Source organism: Vulpes lagopus, chromosome 16 (assembly GCF_018345385.1).
Source record: "Vulpes lagopus strain Blue_001 chromosome 16, ASM1834538v1, whole genome shotgun sequence".
NCBI classification, from domain to species: domain Eukaryota; kingdom Metazoa; phylum Chordata; class Mammalia; order Carnivora; family Canidae; genus Vulpes; species Vulpes lagopus.
Genome location: NC_054839.1, coordinates 1,083,763 through 1,106,376, shown reverse-complemented (window position 1 = coordinate 1,106,376; position 22,614 = coordinate 1,083,763). Strand labels below are relative to the sequence as shown.

The 22,614-nt window shown below is 49.4% G+C and overlaps 1 protein-coding gene across 8 annotated transcripts in view; it reads left to right on the top strand.

Annotated features, from left to right (window-relative positions):
* Positions 1-22,614, top strand: part of ATP11A (ATPase phospholipid transporting 11A) — a 130,950-nt gene that overhangs the window by 72,856 nt on the left and 35,480 nt on the right. For 7 of the 8 annotated variants that reach the window (XR_005984033.1, XM_041730873.1, XM_041730872.1 and 4 more), the window contains exons 5-16: positions 3,164-3,271; positions 5,167-5,295; positions 7,828-7,931; positions 8,604-8,654; positions 10,647-10,711; positions 11,326-11,407; positions 12,522-12,672; positions 13,454-13,651; positions 15,749-15,922; positions 17,714-17,877; positions 19,054-19,125; positions 20,783-20,856. Coding sequence is in view for 7 of the 8 variants with exons in the window: in XM_041730873.1 (XP_041586807.1) it covers positions 3,164-3,271; positions 5,167-5,295; positions 7,828-7,931; positions 8,604-8,654; positions 10,647-10,711; positions 11,326-11,407; positions 12,522-12,672; positions 13,454-13,651; positions 15,749-15,922; positions 17,714-17,877; positions 19,054-19,125; positions 20,783-20,856 (1,372 nt within the window). In the remaining variant the exon portion in view is untranslated. The remainder of the gene's footprint in view (positions 1-3,163; positions 3,272-5,166; positions 5,296-7,827; positions 7,932-8,603; positions 8,655-10,646; positions 10,712-11,325; positions 11,408-12,521; positions 12,673-13,453; positions 13,652-15,748; positions 15,923-17,713; positions 17,878-19,053; positions 19,126-20,782; positions 20,857-22,614) is intronic. The other variant, XM_041730875.1, reaches the window with a different exon arrangement.

Here is a 22,614-nt window from a genome sequence, read left to right as displayed (position 1 = left end):
TATATAATGTCACCTCTTACCCAAAGCATGGTGATCTGTGTTATAGCTAGTTCATGGGAAGTTTAGCTAACTTGGAGAAATTCATTTTGGTCACTGTCTTAGATTGACACTTGTGCTAAAATAAGAGATTATGAAATGTAGCAGCGAGGGTGGTGTCCTGTGAGTCTGAGTAGGAAACCAAGGTTTTCATGTTCAGGACCAGTCAGTCCTGAAATTTCCTAGCCTGTCCACACTCTTGACTGTGAACTGCCAGGATCCACTGTGTGCAGAGTCCTGGCTGCTGTTTCCTAAGCGAGCACATGGATTCCCGCGTGCCTCGGGCTCTTCTCCCTGGTTCTGGTCACTGACAGTGAGAGGACTATGTCTCAGTTATGTCCACTGTTCATCTGGCCATCTTAGTACTCTAGCTATCACCTCAGTCTGGTTCCAGAAAATTCCCATCCCCTTGGAGGGAGGCCCTGTACTAGCGAGCACCTCCCGCCATCCCCGCTCCAAGCTTCTAGCAGTCTGCATCTGTCTGGGCAGCGTCTCCCTGGTGTGGGTGTGAAGTAGCCCTTCATGATCTTGGTTTGCAAATGATATTGAGCATCTTTGCCCGTGCTTATTGGCTGTTTGTGTCTATTTCTTCAAGAAAATGTCACTAAATCCTTCATCCATCTTAAAATTGTAGTCTTTATCTTTTTATTAATGATTTGCGAGAATTCATTATATGTTCCAGAAACAAGTCCCTTATCTGCTGCAGACTTTTGAACCTAATGGTGTTTGCATTTCAGTGTTGATAGGTGAACATTTCATTTGGGAGATCTGAGATCTGAATATTAGCTTCTAGTGAGATTATTAATGGTCAAATTCTTGCTGACAAAGCCATGTTTTTCTGATATTAGTCTTTAAATACAAATAAAGAACACATGTATTTTATAGGAGAACAGCCATGGGATGACAGTGATAGGTCAATACTGCAGAGTGATTTTTCTCTAGATTGAGAAGGAATGCAGAATGGAATCAGGTTAGCTTCTAGTGTGTGTGTGTAAACAGCGCCTCTGGGCTGCCTCCTGCCAGCCTTGCTCATCTTCAATATGAGAATGTCAGCATGAGTACTTTTTTAATACAGAACTGTGAGGAGCATTTAAGGATGTCTTCATTTCAATTTGGGTTTTATATCTCATTCACCAGTAATCTGGAAATAAAGATTTGAACAAAATGATTTTACTTCATGCCCATTAGATTGGCTTTTAAATGTTAAAAGCCTAAAGAGCAACCAGGGATGATAATGTGGTGAAGCTAATGCACCTCTGCTGATGGGAGCGTGGTGGTGCCATCTTGGAAAACCATTTGTCAGTAACTGATGGAGTGGAGACCATGAATGCTGGGACCCATAGTCTAGAGGGTGTCTGATATATGCAATTAGTGCATATCATATGCATCTCAGGATAGGCTACAGAGGTCCGGCAACATGTCCTGGGATGTTCATAGCAGGCCTCTTTGTGGAAGAGAAACTAGGGACAAGCTGTCATTCAGTGAGGCAACGGGTGGCACATCTGTTGTGCATATGGCGGGTACAGTACAGTGACTCAGATGAATGAGCCTCGTTGTGTGGAAAAATATGTCAAGTGGCAAAGGAAATATGTAGTGTATCGTACTCATGCTTTGTAAACACTTACAGCAACACTTCAGTTGTTTGTGATGCACACACGTCCTAAGAGTGTAGAACCAGGGACAGGAAGGAGGCTTTTTGAGGAGGAAGAGCCAGAAGGGGCACAGAATGGAGGGGTTGGGTGTGTGGGTCATCTCTGAAGAGCTCTGAGTGTCGGGCACACTAGAGCTAGGTGCTTCCACTTCTCTCTGTATTTTTGGAAGAACAACCCTCCTTCTTGTAGAGCACCACATGAGGGCCTTAAGATGGGTGTGGAGGAGGAGACCGCCGCTCTTGAAAGCCGGCGGTAGTGTGAGGAGGCAGAAGGTCCCATGGGGCCTTGCCCCGTCCTGCACCCCCTCACCCCATTCCTGGGGGTACCTGGCTTCCCACATTCCACCTGCCTCTGCCCCCTGCTCCTCACCTCCCCAGACCTCAGGCCACCCCCAATGCCTGGCACTGGATGAGTTGGGTGGCGCTCCGCCCTCCCCTCAGCCCTGGTTCCCCAGTGACCCCGGCCCCCACACACGGGGGATCTAATGCCCTTCCTTGCGACTCAGGGAGCCCCTGTGGGGAGCCAGTCACCTGGCTGGACCCAGATGTGCCTCTTCCTACCGAGGCACTAAACTAGGTTTCTGAAGAGCATCTGACCCCCTCTGTTCCAATGTCTAGTGGCTTCAGAGAGTCAGGCAAAGCCCTCCCCAGCTGCCCACGGACCTTTCCTGCATGGTGTTCTGCATGCCCCATGCCATCTTCCGCCCTCCAGGCGGGCTGGGCCCACTCCCCACCCCTGTCCCATCCTGCCCCCTCCTGCTATTTCCTGTGGTCTCACCTCTGCATTTCCGGGCAAGCACTGAGCATGCCCTGGGGCCTGGCTTAGCCCCTTCTGCTCTGAGCCCCCTGTACACACATTTGCACACGAGTGCCGTGGGGGTTGCAGGGTGCCTGTGATGGGGCCTGTGACATGCTCACAGTCAGGATCCAGGGGAGGCTTACTCCTGGGTCTGCAGAGAGGGGAACTGAAGACCCTCACCCTGGTCCTCCTGCCTAAGGGAGGCCCCAGCCACGGTGCAGGCAGTGGGGAGCTCTACGTGGTCATCCCAAGAGACTCAAGCACACACAGTAGATGCGTGTCCCATGGGAGAAGACTCAGAAGCCCTCCAGCAAACGGGGGGATGTTGAACTCCCAGGGGCGGCCTCAGGACTTGAATCCTGATCACTGCTGGTGCAAGAATACAGGCACCAGCCCTCTGGAGGAATGGACAGGCCAACCCGGTGGTCAGGGCCAGGAAGAAGTGGGTAGATGTAGGGTTCAGTTAAGGTGAAAGCCCGGGACTCCTGGTAGGTGGCTGCTGGGTGTCAGGAAGGGTGACTTCTGGTTTTAGGGCAGCCTTGCTTGCCCCGAGGCTGAAGCTGGCTGCATGGCACCCGCAGCTGCGGCCCATCTGGCAAAGTCCAGAGCAGCCGGCCTGGGGCCGAAGACCCTCCATGGGGTACTGCTCCACTGTGTGGCTGTCTTCTGTCCCTCAGGGCTATGAGGACTGGCTTCGCCACAAGGCAGACAACGCCATGAACCAGTGCCCTGTGCATTTCATCCAGCATGGAAAGCTAGTCCGGAAGCAGAGCCGAAAGCTGAGGGTGAGTAATCCTGGCACAGTTCTTCAGCCCAAACCAAAGCCCAAAAAGCAGCAGCGTGAACAGGGTTTCATTTGAGGAAAACTGAGCCTAGAACCGCTGCTTTACTGAGTTTGGGCCTGGCCGCTTCCCCAAACCCGTCTCACTGAAGGCAGGCTCCTGCCACGATCTGCTTTGTTTAACTTCAATTTTTACTTATTGGAAGTTGTAATAAGCTTTCTTCTTTAGAGCTGTTTAATTTCACAGATCCCATCAGGGCAGTCTGGGCTCTAGGAGGTTGCTCCACACAGTCATGGTAGAGGATGCTCTGGGACACCATGAGCAAACATGTTCTCAAACATGTAGAGTCATGTGAACGGGAATTCCACTGCTTGGAAACTGTGAAATTAGGAATGGCAGCCTCACTGCAGGTTGTTTTAACTCCCTGTTTCAGTGGGCCATGGGTATAAGTGACGTATCTTCATCTGCTTAAACATTGTTTATGTCACCTGTGTGGATGATTTTCACACCTGCTCAAGCCAGTGGGAAGTACCTGCACGTGCATCTGCACATGCACCAGCAAGTGGTACAGTTGCTCAGGCTAGTCCCTGGGGACTGTGAGCTGTGAGTCCTGGATGGAGCCTAGCTGCGTCTCACCTCTGAAGCCCTCTCCCCCACTCTGCCACCCCCTTTCCCCACCCTCTCCCCCACCATTCTCCACTCCCCATCCCCTCCCCTCCTTCATCCTCTCATTCCCTTCCTGACCCCTCACCCTGTGCCCACCCTCCACTCCCCCTCCATCCCCAACCCATCCCCCCCCCCCCAACCCAGGATCCACCCAGGGGCCTGCTCACGTGTCACCAGTACATGGCCACCTTTATTAACCTTGTCTAACATGTACCATACACACAATGCACACATTTTCTTTGTTGTTTTTAAATTTATATATTTTTTTAAGCAATCTCTACACCCCGTGCAGGGCTTGAACTCATGAACCCTGAGATAAGAATCTCATATTCTACCATTGGAGCCAGCCAAGCACCCCTACAACTTCTTTGTTTTATAAATCTCACCATCCAGGTGTTGCAGGAATTCTGACTGAGCTCCCATCACTTGGTCTTGACTGGTGATTCTTTCCTGGCCGTCAGGGGTCTGGGAAGGAATCGTGGTGGGCCCTGGGCACGTTACCAGGCTTCTTCAGGCCCCAGGCCCTATGTGCACTTTCCCTTAGAGACCATATATCCTTTGCAAAGCCTTCTATGCTCCTAGTAAATAGACCTAAATAGCATCAGCAGAAAATTGTTTTTTTAATGCCTTGATGTTCTGGGGCCAATGTCTGCTCTCTACCTGGGCAGCTGGAACGAGAGGCTGTGCCCTGACAGTGTGAGACAGGGCCAGCCTGCAGAGGTGCCAAGACCATTGCAGAAGAGAGCCTACGATGGTCCATCTCTAAGGTTCTGTTCTCTCAAGAACATCATGGCGTAAATGGAACACACAGGCCGCATTTGCGGCCTGGCTCTTCTGTCCAGCTGCATTCCTTGGAGTCCCAGCCCACCTGGGCATCAGGAACAGCCCCATCACGGCCTCCTCGCATCCACCAGGAGGGTATATTGTTATCTTGCAGGAATAATTCCCACGCAGACTCATTATAAACACATGTGCAGTGTGTGATGCCAACCATGTGTTGTGCCTGGCTTGGGCTCAATCAAGGATAATCCTGTCATGGGAGTTTGTCTATGGTTCCACTGCACGTTATTCTGTCATAATGTGCATTGATGCTTCATGGGTCTGAAGTTGGCACATTGAAACCCCACCTAATCGTCCCAGATTTTGGCAGAATCCCTGCAAACAGTCTTCCCTAGGATGTTTTAGCACCCACACAGGGCTGGGCCACCACACAGAGCCTGTCTGTCCTGCAGGTTGGAGACATCGTCATGGTCAAGGAGGACGAGACCTTCCCCTGTGACCTGATTTTCCTCTCCAGCAGCCGCGGAGATGGGACCTGCCATGTGACAACCGCCAGCTTAGACGGAGAATCCAGTCACAAAGTACCGTGCCTTTTATTTGGGGCCCTGGGCAGGGCACTGTTCCAGCCATACTGTGTGGCCAGCTGCTGTGGCACCATGTTTGCAAACCCCATGTTTTCAGGGGTTGTGGAAAGACCAGGGGTACTGTGGCAGCCATGAGGCCCCTCACTTTGCTTCTCCCTATATCCCGCCGTTTCTTGTCCCCACTCAGTCCTTAACCGCCAGCCACCCCAGGTTCAGAGAAATAACTTCATGTTATTTCTTAGCTGTGTCATTTAGGGAAAGGGGACCAGATTAAGGATGCAGTGAGTAGATTATGGGAATTTTGAAAATTTTCATTTTACTAGTCAAAATTAGTGTCTTCACTACACTGGAATTATGTGAAAAGCCACTTAAGAGGGTAGGTTTTTGATGACTATCACTTTAATAAGTGTCTTCTTGTTAAAATATCTTAATAAGGATTTTCTGAAGTTATAATAAGTAATTATATCTTATTCTCAGTACGGAATTCTGTACTGCCAGTTGGTGCTACAAAACTTTAATTAAGCATCACATATGAATAGGACGTATCACTATTTTAAGGATTTCTTTTTTTTTTTTTTTAACATTTTTTTTTATCTTTATTTATTTATGATAGTCACAGAGAGAGAGAGAGAGGCAGAGGCACAGGCAGAGGGAGAAGCAGGCTCCATGCACCGGGAGCCCGATGTGGGATTCGATCCCGGGTCTCCAGGATCGCGCCCTGGGCCAAAGGCAGGCGCCAAACCGCTGCGCCACCCAGGGATCCCCATCTTTTTTTATTTTTTTAAATGAGAGCTTCCAAGGAATTTGGGAAAGTGAGCATGGCTCAGTGGAGCCAACCATGTGTGAGGCATTGACAAACGGCAATTAATGATGGGGTTTCTGCGATGGGAAAGAGATATTTTCTTTCTTTTATGGATAATTCATATCATTCTATAAACCCTGGGGGATTTGGGGGCACCTTTCCTATATACATATCCTGAGAGGGCTAACATTCTGGCACGATTTTTTTTAAATTTTTTTTTAATTTTTTTTTTTATTTATGATAGTCACAGAGAGAGAGAGAGAGAGAGAGAGGCAGAGACACAGGCAGAGGGAGAAGCAGGCTCCACACACTGGGAGCCCGATGTGGGATTCGATCCTGGGTCTCTAGGATCGCGCCCTGGGCCAAAGGCAGGCGCCAAACCGCTGCGCCACCCAGGGATCCCTCTGGCACGATTGATTGTAAACAACAGAAATTTTGGGGGTGGAAGCCCCCAGGAGAGTCGGGCGACTATGGTGTCAGGTATCTGGAGCATGTGGATCATGTTCCCGTGTCCCTGACACCCAGCAAGCCCCGAGTACCCAGGCTGTGGGCATCAGGCTGCCCCTTGCACCTGTCTTGCAGGAGGATGCAGGAGGGATGTCCTATCATCGCTAGTGAGCGGCTGTGGCAGGTGTCCGGCTAGACTCCTGAGCTGGTGATGAGACATAATGGCCATTGTCTTGTCTAGAACTGGCAGGCACTCCACTGCAGCTTTTGTGCCGATTGTGATCAGCATCCTGTGTGTGTGCTTTTTGATGCCACTTCTGCACATTTGTTTGGCCTGAACTCTTTCCTTAAAAGGCAGTGGGGCTCCTGCACTGGTCATGGCTACAGCCTCTGTGATCTTGGGCAGGCAGTTTTAACTTTTGCAGTTTTCACATCTGTAGAATGGAGACAGACCTGTCTTCCAGGGGCTCTTGTGATCATACGCTTAGAAAGTTTCCCAACATGCCAGGTGCACAGTAGGTGCTCCAAAGTGTTATAAATGCTGCTGCTGCCATGGTTTATCTCCCACCTGCCTTGATCCATGTCCTTCTCCCCCGCCCCCAAGCACTTGGTTGCTGGGAGGACAAGAGGACATTCAGAGATGCGCTGTCTCCAGCAGGCCCTTGCTCAGACTCTGAGCCCACCCTGTCCATGTTAGCGATGCTGTTGGGGCCAGTGCCTCAATATTGCCTGGGTCGTGTTAGAAATGCCATTCTTGGGCACCCTGGACCCACCGCATTGGGAACCGGTGCCCTGCAAGCATTCCAGGGTGCAAAGTATGCTCAGGTTCACAGAACCATGCAGGGAATGCTTATGCTCTCCAGCAGTGCCAGGCCTGTGCAGTGTGTGATGCCAAGGACAGCGTGGTGCACATGGTAGGGCATCATATGAGGGAAAGGAACATCAGGTCCTAGATTTCTTTTCTGACTGGTCGCCATCACAGTGAAGTTGAGAGCAGTGGGCAGGAGTAGAAGGGTTTTCCAGTCCCTGATGAAGGACTACCAGTGGCACCTGGTGATTCTTTAACTTGTTAACATTCGCAAACTCTGTTGTATATTTGCTGGTATGTGACTTCCGAGTCTACTTCCACGTTTTCTCTGACACAGTACCTAGGGTTTGTGAGCAGGCTCGGTTACAGGCACAGCAGGTAGCACATGGTGCTGCCCCCACATCAGGGGCACTGGCTGCCACGTGCGTGTCCCCTGCTTGGTTCTGAACTCACCTTTCTTGTCAATCTGCAGACTCACTACGCCGTTCAAGATACTAAGGGGTTTCATACAGAAGAGGATATAGATGGCTTGCACGCCACGATTGAGTGTGAGCAGCCCCAGCCTGACCTGTATAAGTAAGTCTGTCTGTGTTCCCCACATTTGGTGCCCTCCCCCCACCTGCTGTTCTCTCCACCCTGCCCCAACCAGCGCTGTGCTTGTCTGGGAAGAGAATGTACGTAGCTGCTTAAAAATTAAGACCAAGCCAGAAATAGCGTACTTAACATTTTCATAGTCCAGCAACATTAAAATCTATAGCTATTTATGGAAATATTTGGCCTGGCTTAATGGAACTAAGTTTATTGAAGAAAACATAATTTTCTGTGATTTGAGAAACAATTTTAAGGAAAATCTTTAGAGTGATCACAGGCTAATAAGGATAGATAGTAAAACAAGAATGGGTGGGGGGTGCCCAGTTGGCTTCTTTGGTGAAATATCTGCCTTCAGCTTAGGTCATGATCTCAGGTCCTGGGATTGAGCCCTGCGTCAGGCTCCCTGCTCTGCAGGAAGCCTGTGTCTCCCCCTGCCCCACCCTCAAGCTCCTGCACACACGTTTGTGCTCTCTCTTTCAAATAAACCTTAAAAGAAAGAAGAAAGAGGGAGGAAGCCAATGAGCTTTTGACCAAGAACCCAGCCCTCAAGTAGAGTGCACTTCCCTCCTGGAAGCAGGAAGTGTCTCTGGACAACAGGCACCTGACCTGCCTCCCCCACCCAGCTGCTCAGCACTGACCTGGCTTCTCTATTGCCAGGTTTGTCGGCCGCATCAACGTCTACAATGACCGGAACGACCCCGTGGTGAGGTGAGGACAGATGCGCTATTTCCATTAAAGTGAAATTTTCTATTACAGATCAGAGGCTTTCATCATTGCTATTCTGTTGGGTTTTAGAAGTAGAATTCTGCTTTACCAATGGTCCAGGTTCTGCTGTCTTCTCTGGTTTCTCTTGTTCATGCCAACAAACTTCCGAGTGTGATGACACTCATGGAAGATACTGTCTCACCATGTTAGGAGCCTGTGACGGTGAGCCTCTGTCCCTGTGAGAAATGCCCTCAACTTTTATAGACGAGTGTGTCTTCAACCATGAAGCTGAGCAATTTCTGACGAGGAGGCCATGTTATTGGAATGTATGCATCTACTCACAATCATCACTGGGACACACTTTTGGCTCTAGATTCTGTCTAGATTTAAGGGGATGTGTCTTATCTGGGGACCGTGCAGGTGGCAGGTGGGTGTGCTTACCTGTTTCATCATAGCGGCCTGGGATCTCTCACACCCATGGGTTGTGGACAAGGACCCACACCAGCCAGGTGGCTACACACCGGAGCCAGCCAGTGGCTGGACACATGTGGTCCACTCTCACCTCACACTGGCTCTCTGCATCCCCAGGCCTGTGGATATGTCTTCTGGGCATCATTTCCAGATCTAGCAGGTCTTTGCTATTGGGCTGATCGAGATGGATGGTTTAGGAAGTTGACTTTGAGTAGGATTCAGAGTTGACCTATAACTCCCTCCCCTGGGGTTGGAGAAATCATTTTTCTTCCCACTTAAGTGGTCTCCAGGTTGTCCATGTCCTGGTATTACCTTGTGTGTCAAGGAGAGCAATTGCCTGGAAGTAGAAATAATCTCTGCAAGATATTGATGGCAAATAAATGGCCCCTGAAATATCAGACCTGGGCGCCTCTCCTTGTGAGGCTCTTCAAATTGCTTGTTTCATGGAAATGATTTGTGTGCCTCTCACTTTATTGTTGATCAGCACGTTTGTGGGTGCTTCTGAGAGGTCGTGAAGGCATGGCCATGGTCTTCCCTAAATAGGCACAGGTCTCCCAGGACACTTCTAATTTCTGTGTAGAACAACCCGTACTTCTGTGTCTCATGAGCAGTTGTCTTAATAGATTTAGATTTATGCAGACTGCTGCTAGGATCAATCAGAAGTAAGCACTGCCAGCTTCTCATGCTTCAAGTTCAAAGTTTAATGCTGAGTAGCTTGGGAAGGTAATAACTAATATACTTCACATTTTGATACTAATTCTTTACTCTGCAAAGGAAATTGGTAGAATACTGGCAGCAGCAACATTCGCGAGTTGCATTCTTCTTACTCTCTTTTACTCTTGGAAAGTGAGAAGAAATGAGGAATGGAGCCCACAGGAACATGACCCCCTAAAGGCAGAGATTTGGTCTGTTGCTCACTGCTGAGTCTCGAGTGCTGAGGGCCCTGCTTGTTCCTTCCTGAGTGGTTTTTACCTTTCTTGGTAGTTGCTTCCCCAAAGTAGCAGGTGCAGGGGTGGCTCCAGATCTGGAGACCATGGGCATGCAGAGAGGGTCTGTGTGTGCTTGACTGCCCATGTTGACCAATGCACAGTGTTCCCAGCCCCCATGTTGGGAAGTAAGACCAGATCCCATGAAACTTGTGGAGCCTCCCCGAGGATGTGGTGGGAATAGCTGGATCCTCTTGAATCACAGACATCACCTTCTCTGGCCCATTGGTTGGTCTGGTGAGCTGGGAGCCCACATTCCTGACAAGGCCTCACACAGTGTGGAGCCCCACCAGAGAGCAGGCACTGCGAAGTGCCAACCCACTGGGGCCTTCCACAGAGCAGCTCTTACCCTCCCAGGGTGAAGGCCACACACCCTTACACGGAGCCAGGCTAACTTTCATAATCCAAATAGAAGCTACTCTGCATTTAAATGATTTCCTCTTGACATCAAGTCTATTAAATGCAGGCCTCAATTTTCCTACCCCAGAGCACCTTCTGTGTGTTCCATTGCTCTGCTTTGGTCCTTCTGTGTCTGCAGGCCGCTGGGGTCAGAGAACTTGCTTCTCAGAGGAGCCACACTGAAGAACACCGAGAAGATCTTCGGTCAGTGTCTCAGTTAGTGAATTATACTAATAGCTTCTAAAATTAAGGGTGCATTGAGCAGTTAAAGTTCGTAGTGCTCCCATGAATGCATCTCTCTGTGCTCTGCGGTAGACTCTGGCAGCAGTGATCAGCCAGTACTGGTGGATCGCCAAGGCCCACAAAGCAGTGGGGTCTGAGGGTTGCTTGCATGTGAAGTGCCTGTAGTTTCCGACTCAGAAACCTAAATTTATGTTTCACAATACAGTTCTGCAGGAGATTTCTTTTAATGGCTTTATTTCTTTGCTATTATCTCCCATCTGTATGGGTTATTTCTGTCTTTTAATTGAGACAACTAAAAAACATGCAGATGTGCCCTATTGTCAAAAAATTCAACATAGTAAAATCTGAGCTTCAAGAAAAAGTAGAGCTTGATTTCTATGCAGGAAAAAAAAAGTATTTCTATAGTCTGAGGAATCCTGTTGTGAGACTTTGTGAACAGCTAGCTTGCCTAATGAAATTTAAAATAGGATTTATTTTCTCCAAAATTTCATTTTACTGCAGCTGTGTGTAACTTCCTATGTAAAGGCAAGATGTGCCTGTGCTATTGTTCTAACATTGACTCTTCTGGTTTACAGGTGTTGCTATTTACACAGGCATGGAAACCAAGATGGCATTAAATTATCAATCAAAATCCCAGAAACGATCTGCTGTAGAAAAGTAAGTCTCAGTACCCCCTTTGAAGTGCATAGAGCTCCATGACCTAAAACCATCTTGAGCCCCAATAGACATGAAAGCATTTTCCTTTTGGCTTCATTAGCAATTTTGTCATGGTCTCTAGGGAACTGGTAGTGCTGGGTATTTATATCAACAGTCTTGTTCTATGGGGATGCAAATGGCCACACACCTTTAGCCCAAGTCTGCAGGCTTCCTCATATGGACGTCTTAAGTCCTGCAGCTCCTCTTGCCAATTCATGAAAATGTTAAAATTGGGTCACTTTTGACTTTGAGTTGTTGGAAACTGTATGTTTTCCTGAGGAAAGCTTGAGCAGAGAGAAAATAGTGTTCTTTTCATGAAACAGTAAAATCCTTACAATGACAAGCCAAGGACAGAGTTGAATTTGTGAGAAGATGTGGCCCAGAATTTTGTCTTCTTTGCCTTTTGTTCAAGTGTATTCCTGACTTGAAGTGATTATAAATTATTTAATAAGAACTATGTGGGACTTGGAGATCTTTGGGAAGACTGCCTGCTCTTACCAAGTTGGTCTCAGGATGCAATCATGGGTCTCTGTCCGTCGACGGCTGTACCAGATATGAAAATGGAGATTTGGCTCTTGATAAGCAAGAATGCTTTACTTCCAGATGTCTACATTGATGTATGGGTTTCAGAAATAGATACTGGAAAATCAAGGCTTTTTCACAAGATCTGCTAAGACACTAGCCAGGGATTCAGTACTTTTCCAGTTCAGAGGGCATTCCCTCCCTTCTTCCCAGTGGTTATTTCTAAACCTGGACCTCACTGGTTGACACTTAGTGGCAGAAGAAATGACTTCTGGATATCCTGAATCTTAGACTCCTAGACCATGCAGTCACCAGTGTGGCTGCATGCACCACTCTCTCCTGTTTTCAGAACTTTCCCTGTGGTCACAGGATGGACTCTGATATATGCAAGCTTCTGTTCTCACTTCTACTGTGCCATTGGTGGTGGGGGGCTCCTTTAAAACATGTTCTCTGTTTCTTCACAGTGTGTTTATCTTGACGTGTGAGAAAGGTGACACACTGCTCTAGATTCTTCATCAGTCAATAACTAAGTATCATTGGTCATGTGTTTTAGATCCATGAACGTGTTCCTCATTGTGTACCTCTGCATTCTGATTAGTAAAGCGCTGATAAACACTGTCCTGAAGTACGTATGGCAGAGCGAACCATTCCGAGATGAGCCATGGTATAATCAGAAAACCGAGTCAGAAAGACAGAGGAACCTGGTATGGAATGTGCTCCCCTTTGCAAAGTCATCAAAGATACCCTATAGGCTGTTGTTATGAAAATGTGGCAGGAGAACATGAAATCTTGATTGATGACACCTTTGTCATAGAAATGTTCACTGATTGGAAAATCTTATCAATTGCCTCCCTACCCATAGACACTGGTTGGTCCTGTCTTGGGTATTTGAGTGTATACTCCGGGAAGGGATTGGCTCCCATGGTAAATTCATAAGGGCAGCAGCATAAACACTTCTGCTGCTACCCAGTGCAATATGCTATATTTAGAGAGTGTTCAGAAAACACTCATTAAGGATCATGAGGTAAATGGTACCTACTTATGGTAAGAAAAAGGAAAAAAAAGAAGAATCTCAATTATAGGAAAATTATAGTAAGAATTGATTTCATTTTTCCTCAGGGGGGCTTTCAGCTTGGTTGCTCATGTTTACCAAAATTGATTTTTCCCTAAGCCAGTGTCTTAAAATAATTTTATTGAATCTCCTCTACTCAAAAGAGTATGGTCTTCTGGCTGGGCTCCCTGAGTCCAGACCTGAGCCATGTGCCTCCAGATTATACAGTCCGGCTCCTGGTCTGTGACCCTTATGGCACTAAAATCAGGTGCGGGGTGACTAAGCCGATGGCCACCCCCAAATACTACTTATCTTTGGATTTGAAATAAATGCCTGTATTTAGAAATAGCACGGGTGCAATCTGGGCAGAACTGAGTTTTAGGCCTTTGTGATGCTGGCATGGGGATGTGGGAAATCACATGGTGCTCTCTCAGTTCCTCAGGGCTTTCACAGACTTCCTGGCCTTCATGGTCCTCTTCAACTACATCATCCCCGTGTCCATGTACGTCACGGTGGAGATGCAGAAGTTCCTGGGCTCGTATTTTATCACCTGGGATGAAGAAATGTTTGACGAGGACTCGGGGGAAGGACCTCTGGTCAACACATCAGATTTAAATGAAGAATTAGGACAGGTCAGTACCTTCGGGACCCTCTTCCCTGACCTGTGACCATCTGTCCCTGGGTGTCTGGGTTCTAAATGATCCCTGTTGTGAGGGCACATCATCCAGATGGTCAAATGAAAATTTTCCATTTTAACTCACTGACAAAGATGCATCCCATAATTTGTGAAACACAACAGCAAAATTTATTTTTTATGTTTTATTTACATGGCAATTGATTGTACTTTTATGCATATAATTTATGCAAAATCAGCTGTGTAGCTGCTTGATATAAGCTCACCCAACTTGGTAAGTAGTGCTTATTCTGGGCTTTCATGCTGTAAGTTTGGTGAGTCCTCCTTTACAGGCGTTACATTTAGCTCTTATGCCTGATTTCCTTCCCTGAACTCAGAGTGAGCAGTTTTCCTCGATTTAAAGATGAGCAAAGTGAGAGTTCCAATAGCTCGGTGTATTGGCAGACGTCAGACATCTCATCGCAGCCCTGCTCTTCACAGATGGTGGTGGCCGACCTCTCTGCACCTGAGCGTCTTAATCTGTAAAATGGGTGCAACACCATCTCTGCCCTGCCAGAGTGCTGCACTGATAGGGCATCAGAGGTGTGGTGTGTGCCAGTGTGTGCTGGAGTCGCCACAGGGAGGTTGCCAGCCAGGGCTGCCTGGATGAGGGGCCGAGCCTGTGCACACCTGTCTGCCAGACCCAAACCTCACTCCTTTTCTGAGACACAGTTCCAGCAAGGTCTGCCATCATGGCCTGACCCTTTCCTGGCCTTTACGGGGCAGTGAAGAGCATTTGGTAAATGGTAGTTCACTCATTAAAAACAAAACAAAACAAAAAACGAAGAAATTTGGGGGGAATATTTTTGCAAACAGGGCCATTCTAAAGATTTTATTTGAGAAAGAGAAAGCATGCCAGGGGGAGGGGCAGAGGGAGAGAATCCTGAGCCAATGCAGGGCTCGAGCTCACGACCCCTGGATCATGACCTGAGGCAAAATGAAGACTCAGATGCTTCACTGACTGACCCACCAAAGCCCCCCGCAAACAGGGCCATTTTAACCTGGCAGCTGAAATCTGCGCCTTGTTGCCCCAAGAGGCAGTCTGTAAATAGATGCTCAGGCTCAGACCAACTGCCTTCACCCCCTGGGGTCATGGGTACTTGTTACCAAGAGATGACTTGCTTACTGATGAGCATGACTTTCAGAGTGTCCCTCCAGTGCATGTTGCAGCCGAGACTGGAGTCCAGTCCCAGACAGCCCCTCGGAAAATGCGACTCATTTGCCCAGCACTAGGATAGTTTCATGTCTACGTATTTCACATCCTTGGTAACAATACATGATATGTGTTATGTGTTCTTGAGAAAATCTTAGAGGAAAGCAGTTTTCTGTAACAAGAAAAACGAGAAGCGGTGTTTAGTACAGCATATCTGACTCAAATTATCTTGGTACCCTGGTGCTTCGGAGGTTTGTGGAAAGTTTTTCAGAAGATAGGGACTCCCAGAATGTTCATTATGATTGTTGACCCTAACTCTGAAAAAGACAGGTGTTGGACAACATAGCTGCTGCTCTGGGGACCATCACATGGGGCTTCCCTCCAGATGGTCCCAATTACGGGGAGAGGCTCCGCGGCACTGGGGGCAGGCTTTCGAAAGGCAGGTTGTCTGCTGTGTCCTTGGTTTGCTTGTAGAACCAGGCACGTGGGGAAATGCATTTTCTGCAGAAGGATTAAAACTAGAGAGAACATTTTGCTGATATGTAGCTGGTTGTTACCCATGACTTCTGCTTCCTGCACTCCTGCACATCCTGACCCTTAAACCCTGCCTCCCGTGTGTGTCCCAGGGCGTGTGTCATCAGGCGTGGCGAGCAGGACGTGCCCCCCAGGCTGGCGGGGACATCCTCATGCCGTGCCGTCATCCAGAATTCCACCGTTACTCCTGATGAGCCCAGAACCGGGATTGATCTGAGTGTGGGGCTTCACGCTGGCGGTATATGGGGGTGAAAACATTGACGTTAGGAAGCAGGGCTGTGCTGGGGTCTGAGTCATTGGTGGCTCCGCCTTCTCTGAGGAGATCGCATACCCCTGGCCAGCCCCACCCAACGGAGCATGTATCTGCAGGTGGAGTACATCTTCACAGACAAAACTGGCACACTCACGGAGAACAACATGGAGTTCAAGGAGTGCTGCATCGAGGGCCATGTGTATGTGCCGCACGCCATTTGCAATGGGCAGGTGCTTCCCGGCGCCTCTGGCATCGACATGATTGACTCCTCCCCAGGCACCAGTGCCAGGGTAGGTGACCACCCACACCCACACACACACACACACACACATACACATACACACACAGGTGTGTTCCCTTGGGGCCATGACTGCTGCACTGTCCCAGGGTCCCCTGTCCCAAGGCCAACCAGTACCACCCCTTGTTCTTGAATCTGCTAGTGACCTGCATCAGGAACTGTGTGCTTACCACCAATTCCTGCCTGTGACTCCAGTAGTCACATCTGTGTAAGAAGCAGCTAGAACATGTGGTATGCTGAGAGCAAAGTGGCTGCGCACTCCACGTGTCTGTGCCCACAAACATGCGCTAGCATGTATGCACATGTGTATGCGTGGAGCACATGTTCGTGTGTGTGTGCATGTGAATAGACACGTGCACATACCCTCACACGTGCACACAGACACACTGTACTCAGATACACACAAATGCCCCTCACACTCTCAAGCATGTATATACATGCACACAAACCCTCACAGGTGCAGACACGTGTCCCATATGCTTATTTGTGAATTGTATGTACATAGTCATGTACACAAAGACACACACCCCATATGCACACACCCTCACACATCTGTACATACACACTACACTCAAGTGCACACACATGCCCCACATGCATACGTGTTCACACATGTACGTGTGTACAAACACATGCTATATTGAGATGTACACACTTGCACACATAGATGCCTCTTATGCTAACAAGTATGTATGTATATGTATACACACTTTCATGTGTGTTTATACAGATACCTGCCCCCACTCACATGTGCACACAGAGACATATGCCTTATATGCTCACATGTGAATTGTATGTACATACACATGTACACAGGGACACACACCCCATATGCACACACACAGTGCACACATACACTGCACTCAAGTGCGCACATGTGCACACAGACACATGTCCTACACTCTCACATGTGCATGCATATACACACAGGCATGTGCCCCACATGCATACACCCTCAGACGTGCACACACACACTGTACTCAGATACACATGAACGCCCCTCATGCTCACAAGCATGTATGTACACGTACACACCCTCACATGTGTGCATACATACTACATGTGCACACACAGACACATGTCCCATATGCTCACATGTAAATTATACACAGATGTACACAGAAACACATGCCCAATGTGCACACACCCTCACACAGTACATGCATGTACATACAGTACATCCCATGGGCACACATGCACATACTTCCAAGTGCTGTGGTTCCAGACCTTGGCATCTCTGGGAGGTGCTGTGACCCCTCACCATGATCACCATGGTCAGTGAGGAGACCATTCGCCAAACCTTGGTGCCCTCAAAGCCCTGTGCAGGGTCCTTTGGGGACTGAGGACAACTTGCCTTAGCAACTATGCAGTGGTAGCTCTTTCGTGACCAAGTGCCCCGCATCCCCTGCCACATGTGCATCAGAAGGTTTCCACGTGGAAACTGATGTTTCCCTGCCAAGTGTTGGAGGGAGGGCCTGTGGTCAGTGGCCCTGGGCTTCAGCCACACCTTAGGGCCCCTGGGAAGTTAGCTGGGGAACCCCAGGGCATCCAGGCTCCCGGAGGCTTGGCTGCTGACTTCACGTCCTATGACTTGAACCAGCATCCTCACTGCCCTTACTCAGAACTGCTCAAGGATGAAGAGAAGCCACACCCTCCCCTTAAGCACCGGAGATGAGACGAATCTCCCCTACCCCTGAAATTTGTTCACTGCCTTCTGCATATTTTCTATGTACTTTAAGCTGACATAGCATAGATACGTGGGGTTTGTACCACACTTTTGTAGGAGCGGGAAGAGCTGTTTTTCCGGGCCCTGTGTCTGTGCCACACCATCCAGGTGAAGGACGACGATGACGTGGATGGACCCAGGAAGTCTCCTGACTCGGGGAAGTCCTGTACTTACATCTCGTCCTCTCCTGACGAGGTGGCCCTCGTTGAAGGTATCCAGAGGTACGTCTGCGAGCGGGTCTGGTGCACGAGGGCCTTGCTGATGTGGTCTGCCCTGACTGTGGACTCACAAGGAGTATCCTGAGACGGCCACTGTGCTGGGATGCTTGCTGGGGGTGGGCTGGGCAGGCGGAGCCTTCCTGACCCGAGTCCTCCACCTCCATGCTGGCAGACGAGGACCCTGCTGTATGCAGCCCACTGCTGGTGGGAGAAGCTGCCATTCTGCTGCCAGACTCTGTGGCTATCTTTTCACTTCGTTGTTTTCCACAATCTCATCTTCTGTTTGACCTATTCAATCTTTTGCTGTTTCAATCCTCACTGTGATAATGTCCAGATGCTCAGTGTCTCTGTTACAGCACGTTTTATTTCGGCCTGACCAGGGATTCTCTGGTATCTTCTGTTCTTCTTTCAAGCCAGAATTTAGGACTGTTGTTCTAAATTCTTGTTCAGATACATTATCTGTGTCCGTGTGGAGTGAATCCTTGGCTGTGGATTCTCTTGGTCACTGTCTACAATGGATGGTTCCCCTCTTAACTTTTATTAAAGATGCAAAGGATTTTGGTCGTACTTTACAGCCAGTCTGTATATTCTAAGAGCGCTCGAAAGTGCAGCTGTGTGTCAGAAGTTAGGACAGGTTGGTCCTGCTGGACACTGTAGGCTCACCTCTAGGAAGCCTGCCAGCTTGTGCCGTGACGGGTAGACACCCTGTCCCCCTACGGTCCCATGCACTATACATCATTGTGGCCACAGCTGTGTTGGGATGATGCTTCCACCTCCTCTTGTCTAAGCTCCTGGCCTCCAGAAGGCATGGCCTTGTCTCTGCACCACAGCACCTGGCGGGGGTGGGGACAGCTCTTGGGGATGCTGGTAGAGGAGGACGTGTTATATGTTACACACGCTGCTGACGTTTATGGACTGGCTTCTGGCTCTGGACTATGGCTCCCTCATCCATAAAATGAGAGGGTGGTTCTGGAGATCTGCAGTGTCTCAGGATCCTTATCACTGTGATGTGGCACCCCTGGGCACCCCCCAGACAGCCCCATTGCTCAGCAATTCTCACTTCTGTTTCACCAGAAGTGTTTCTTTATTGATAAGAAAGCTTTCCCCAAGCTTAAATAAGGTATGAGGAGCATCAGACTGGACCGTGAGCTCTGGACTGATGTGTCCTCTTCTCTGCAGACTTGGCTTCACGTATCTGAGACTGAAAGACAACTACATGGAGATCCTAAATAGAGAGAACGACATGGAAAGGTGAGCACACCTATGTCAGAGACAGTTTCTGGGGGAACCTGAGGTCTCTGTCCCCACCCACGCCTGTCCCCTCCCCTTGTGACAGCCCAGGACCTTTGGCCAGAGTTGAGGCTGGCCAGGCAGGGCTGCACCACCCACAGCGTTTGCTCTGGGCCATCCCACATTAGGCTTACACAGGAGTCCCCGTGGCATCTAGGATGCCTGACACTGTCCCAAGTGGCCTCAGGATGTGTGTTCACGGAGCACTGGCTCCTGGTTGTGGGATGCTGGGCCCCACAGAAGGCTGAGAAGGGCGCTCTGGTGGATGCCCATGGTGGCCAGTCTGACTCTGGAGAGAGAGAACTGACACACATGTTCAGTGTTAGTGACTGTGTCCACCAGAGGGGACAGGGCCCTGAGACGGGGCACGTATCTGTAGTGTTCACTCAAAACTCTATCTCTCCTTTGTAAACAAATGTGACTTGTAATAATGGGTATAGACGGAGACGTGTGACAAAGAATATAACACTCGGTTCCATAGCTGCAAAAACCCCTGGATTTTAACATTTCCTTAAGAAAAATAAACTCCTGGATTGGCAGGAGGTGAGCCCCTGACCCACAGTGGCTGCTGGTCCTGGGTAGGTGCGGTGAGCTTGCCCCTGCAGTGCTGGCAGCCCCTGGAGAGGGTAGGACGCCCTCGGCTGCTGCCCAGGGCTGCACAGCCCTCCCACGGCTTGCAAGCCAGCTGCACCATGAGGTTTACTGCTCCCTGAGCTGGGCTGGGGTCTCTGGACCTCGAGGACATTCCAGGGCATCTCTCCAGGGGGCTGAGCCACTTCCAGTATTTCAAATGTCAGCAGAGGGATCCCTGGGTGGCGCAGTGGTTTAGCGCCTGCCTTTGGCCCAGGGCGCGATCCTGGAGACCCAGGATCAAATCCCACGTCGGGCTCCCGGTGCATGGAGCCCGCTTCTCCCTCTGCCTGTGTCTCTGCCTCTCTCTCTCTCTGTATGACTATCATAAATAAATAAAAATTAAAAAAAAAAACAAAAACAAAAAAAAACAAATGTCAGCAGAAATTATAGTCTTTGATAATGACTGTACAAGCCAGTTTAATATAGATTTTCTTTGCATTTTGAATGATTTTTATTAACTTCAAGGACATGCCATATTGCCGGGGATTGCAGCTCTGGTACGGCCTGTGAGTCTGTGTCCAGAATTCAGGGAAGTGAACATGTGCTGGACACATGTTTGTGTTTGTGTGCTGGACAGACTCCCAGGGCAGCCACAACTTGGGCTAGGGCTCAGCCCGCGATGCCTGGCCTCTGCCTCCCTCTGGCCCCTGGGGGCCACTGGTGCTAGTGCCAGCAGTACAGCCCCCACTGCACGAATCCCAGGGCAGCCACAACTTGGGCTAGGGCTCAGCCCGCGATGCCTGGCCTCTGCCTCCCTCTGGCCCCTGGGGGCCACTGGTGCTAGCGCCAGCAGTGCAACCCCCACTGCACGAATCCCGACAACGCCCTCAAGAAAGCATGGCCAGTCCAGGAGATGGGCAGGAGATGGGGCGGGCTGTGCTCAGGGCAGAGGAGCCTGACACTGTGCCAAGAATGCACTGTGATCACCTAGATTACAGGGCTTACAGAGCCAGGTTTTAAAAACAAGTTTTGATCTCTTTTTCAGGTTTGAATTGCTGGAAATTTTGAGTTTTGACTCAGTAAGAAGGAGAATGAGTGTGATTGTAAAATCTGCTACAGGTAGGAATGTCTTTTTCCTTCGTTTCTTGAATTGTACAGCGTGGTGGCTTTATTCTGATGCTTACATTCTCTGGGAGCTTTAGGATCTAACCATTCATTCTCTTAAAAAAAAAAATAAATAAATGATGAGCCTGTGACCAGTGGTGGGCTGGCACAAGGCAGGCCGATGTGGTTCCCACGGGATTGGCGGGCAGAGACAGCGGGCTCTCCTCTCCCTCCCTGCGGCCGCCACACACACAACAGTCTAACGGCTCCCACCTGCAGCCCTGCCTTCCAGTCTCCAGCCACATGTCATCCTAAAGACCCTACTGGCGCCCTGAGGGACCTTGAGATGACAGTAATACAGTTCTAAGTGTCTAGCACTGATGCTCTAAGCTGCCTTCCCAGCTCTCGGCCCCAGGCCCGTCCCAAGTATGCATGATTTCCAAAGGAGGCCCTCTACCTGGTGAGGCTTCTCCACCCAGAGACCCTCCATCTGGTGAGGCTTCTCCACCCAAAGACCCTCGACCTGGTGAGGCTTCTCCACCCAGAGACCCTCCACAGGTGAGGCTTCTCCACTCGGAGACCTTCCACCTGGTGAGGGTTCTCCACCTGGAGGCCCTCCACCTGATGAGATGTTTGCCTGTCTTCTGACCTGTAGACTATAAGCATCGTAAACACGGAAGCTATACTTAGGATGTACTCACCCCTTTATTACTATGGAGTACTGAGTAAATACTTCTAAATTCAACTTATTTAATGCAATTGCAATTTTAAATGGCATCTTATCAAAAGATACAGGATTCTATTCCTTTTTGTTTCGTAAAACTAGGCAATAGGCTGTGTTTATCTCTTTGGAAAGTTGCCTGTCAGCAACCAAATACAGCCACCACCCTGAAACCTGACTCTGAGCCTGACGTGATCTGAAGGCACGTTGGGGAATTTTGTGTCAGCCGGTGTCCTAACCAGGAAAGCCGCATTACAGCAGGAGCAAAGGCAGTAGGTGTCCACATAAACAAGGTCCTGGTAGCTGTCGTCGTCGTCGTCGTCTTCTTCTTCTTATTATTATTATTTATTTATTTATTTATTTATTTATTTATTTATTTATTTATTTATTCATGAGAGACACAAGGAGAGAGAGAGAGGCAGAGACACAGGCAGAGGGAGAAGCAGGCTCCACGCAGGGAGCCAGACATGGGACTCAATCCCGGGTCTCCAGGATCACGCCCTGGGCTGAAGGCGGCGCTAAACCACTGAGCCACTCCGGCTGCCCTGGTGGCTGTCTTCTGGCAGGACCGGCAGCAGCTTGTCCTCCTCCTCAGGCCACAGGGGATGGTGCAGGGTTGTGAGGCATGTCTTCAAACAGAAGACTGTGAGTCACCCTCTGGAGTGCTGGTCGATGAGCCTGGGACGCATGTGGCAGCTCTAGATGCTGCCCTGCATGGTCCCCACGCCCCTGAGCCTGTTGTCAGCTAGAGAGACTCCATCTGAGTGTCTCAGGACATAAAACCCTGTAATATAAGTGCTGCCCGTAACATGTGGAGACATTCTGCCTTGGGGGTCAGCAGGACATCGGAAACATTCACCCATGATATTGAAAAACACGCTCGGGTGTGCCAGCATGGGCAGCTCCACCGTGCGGTCCAGGTGCCCTCCCCAGGATTGAAGCCACTCAGAATGGCCCGGAAGTAAGACATGGAAGTGGAATGTGACCTTCCCACAGGGATGCACGGGCAGGTGAGTCATGTCTGGGAGACTGGTCCCGAGCCGCAGGAATGA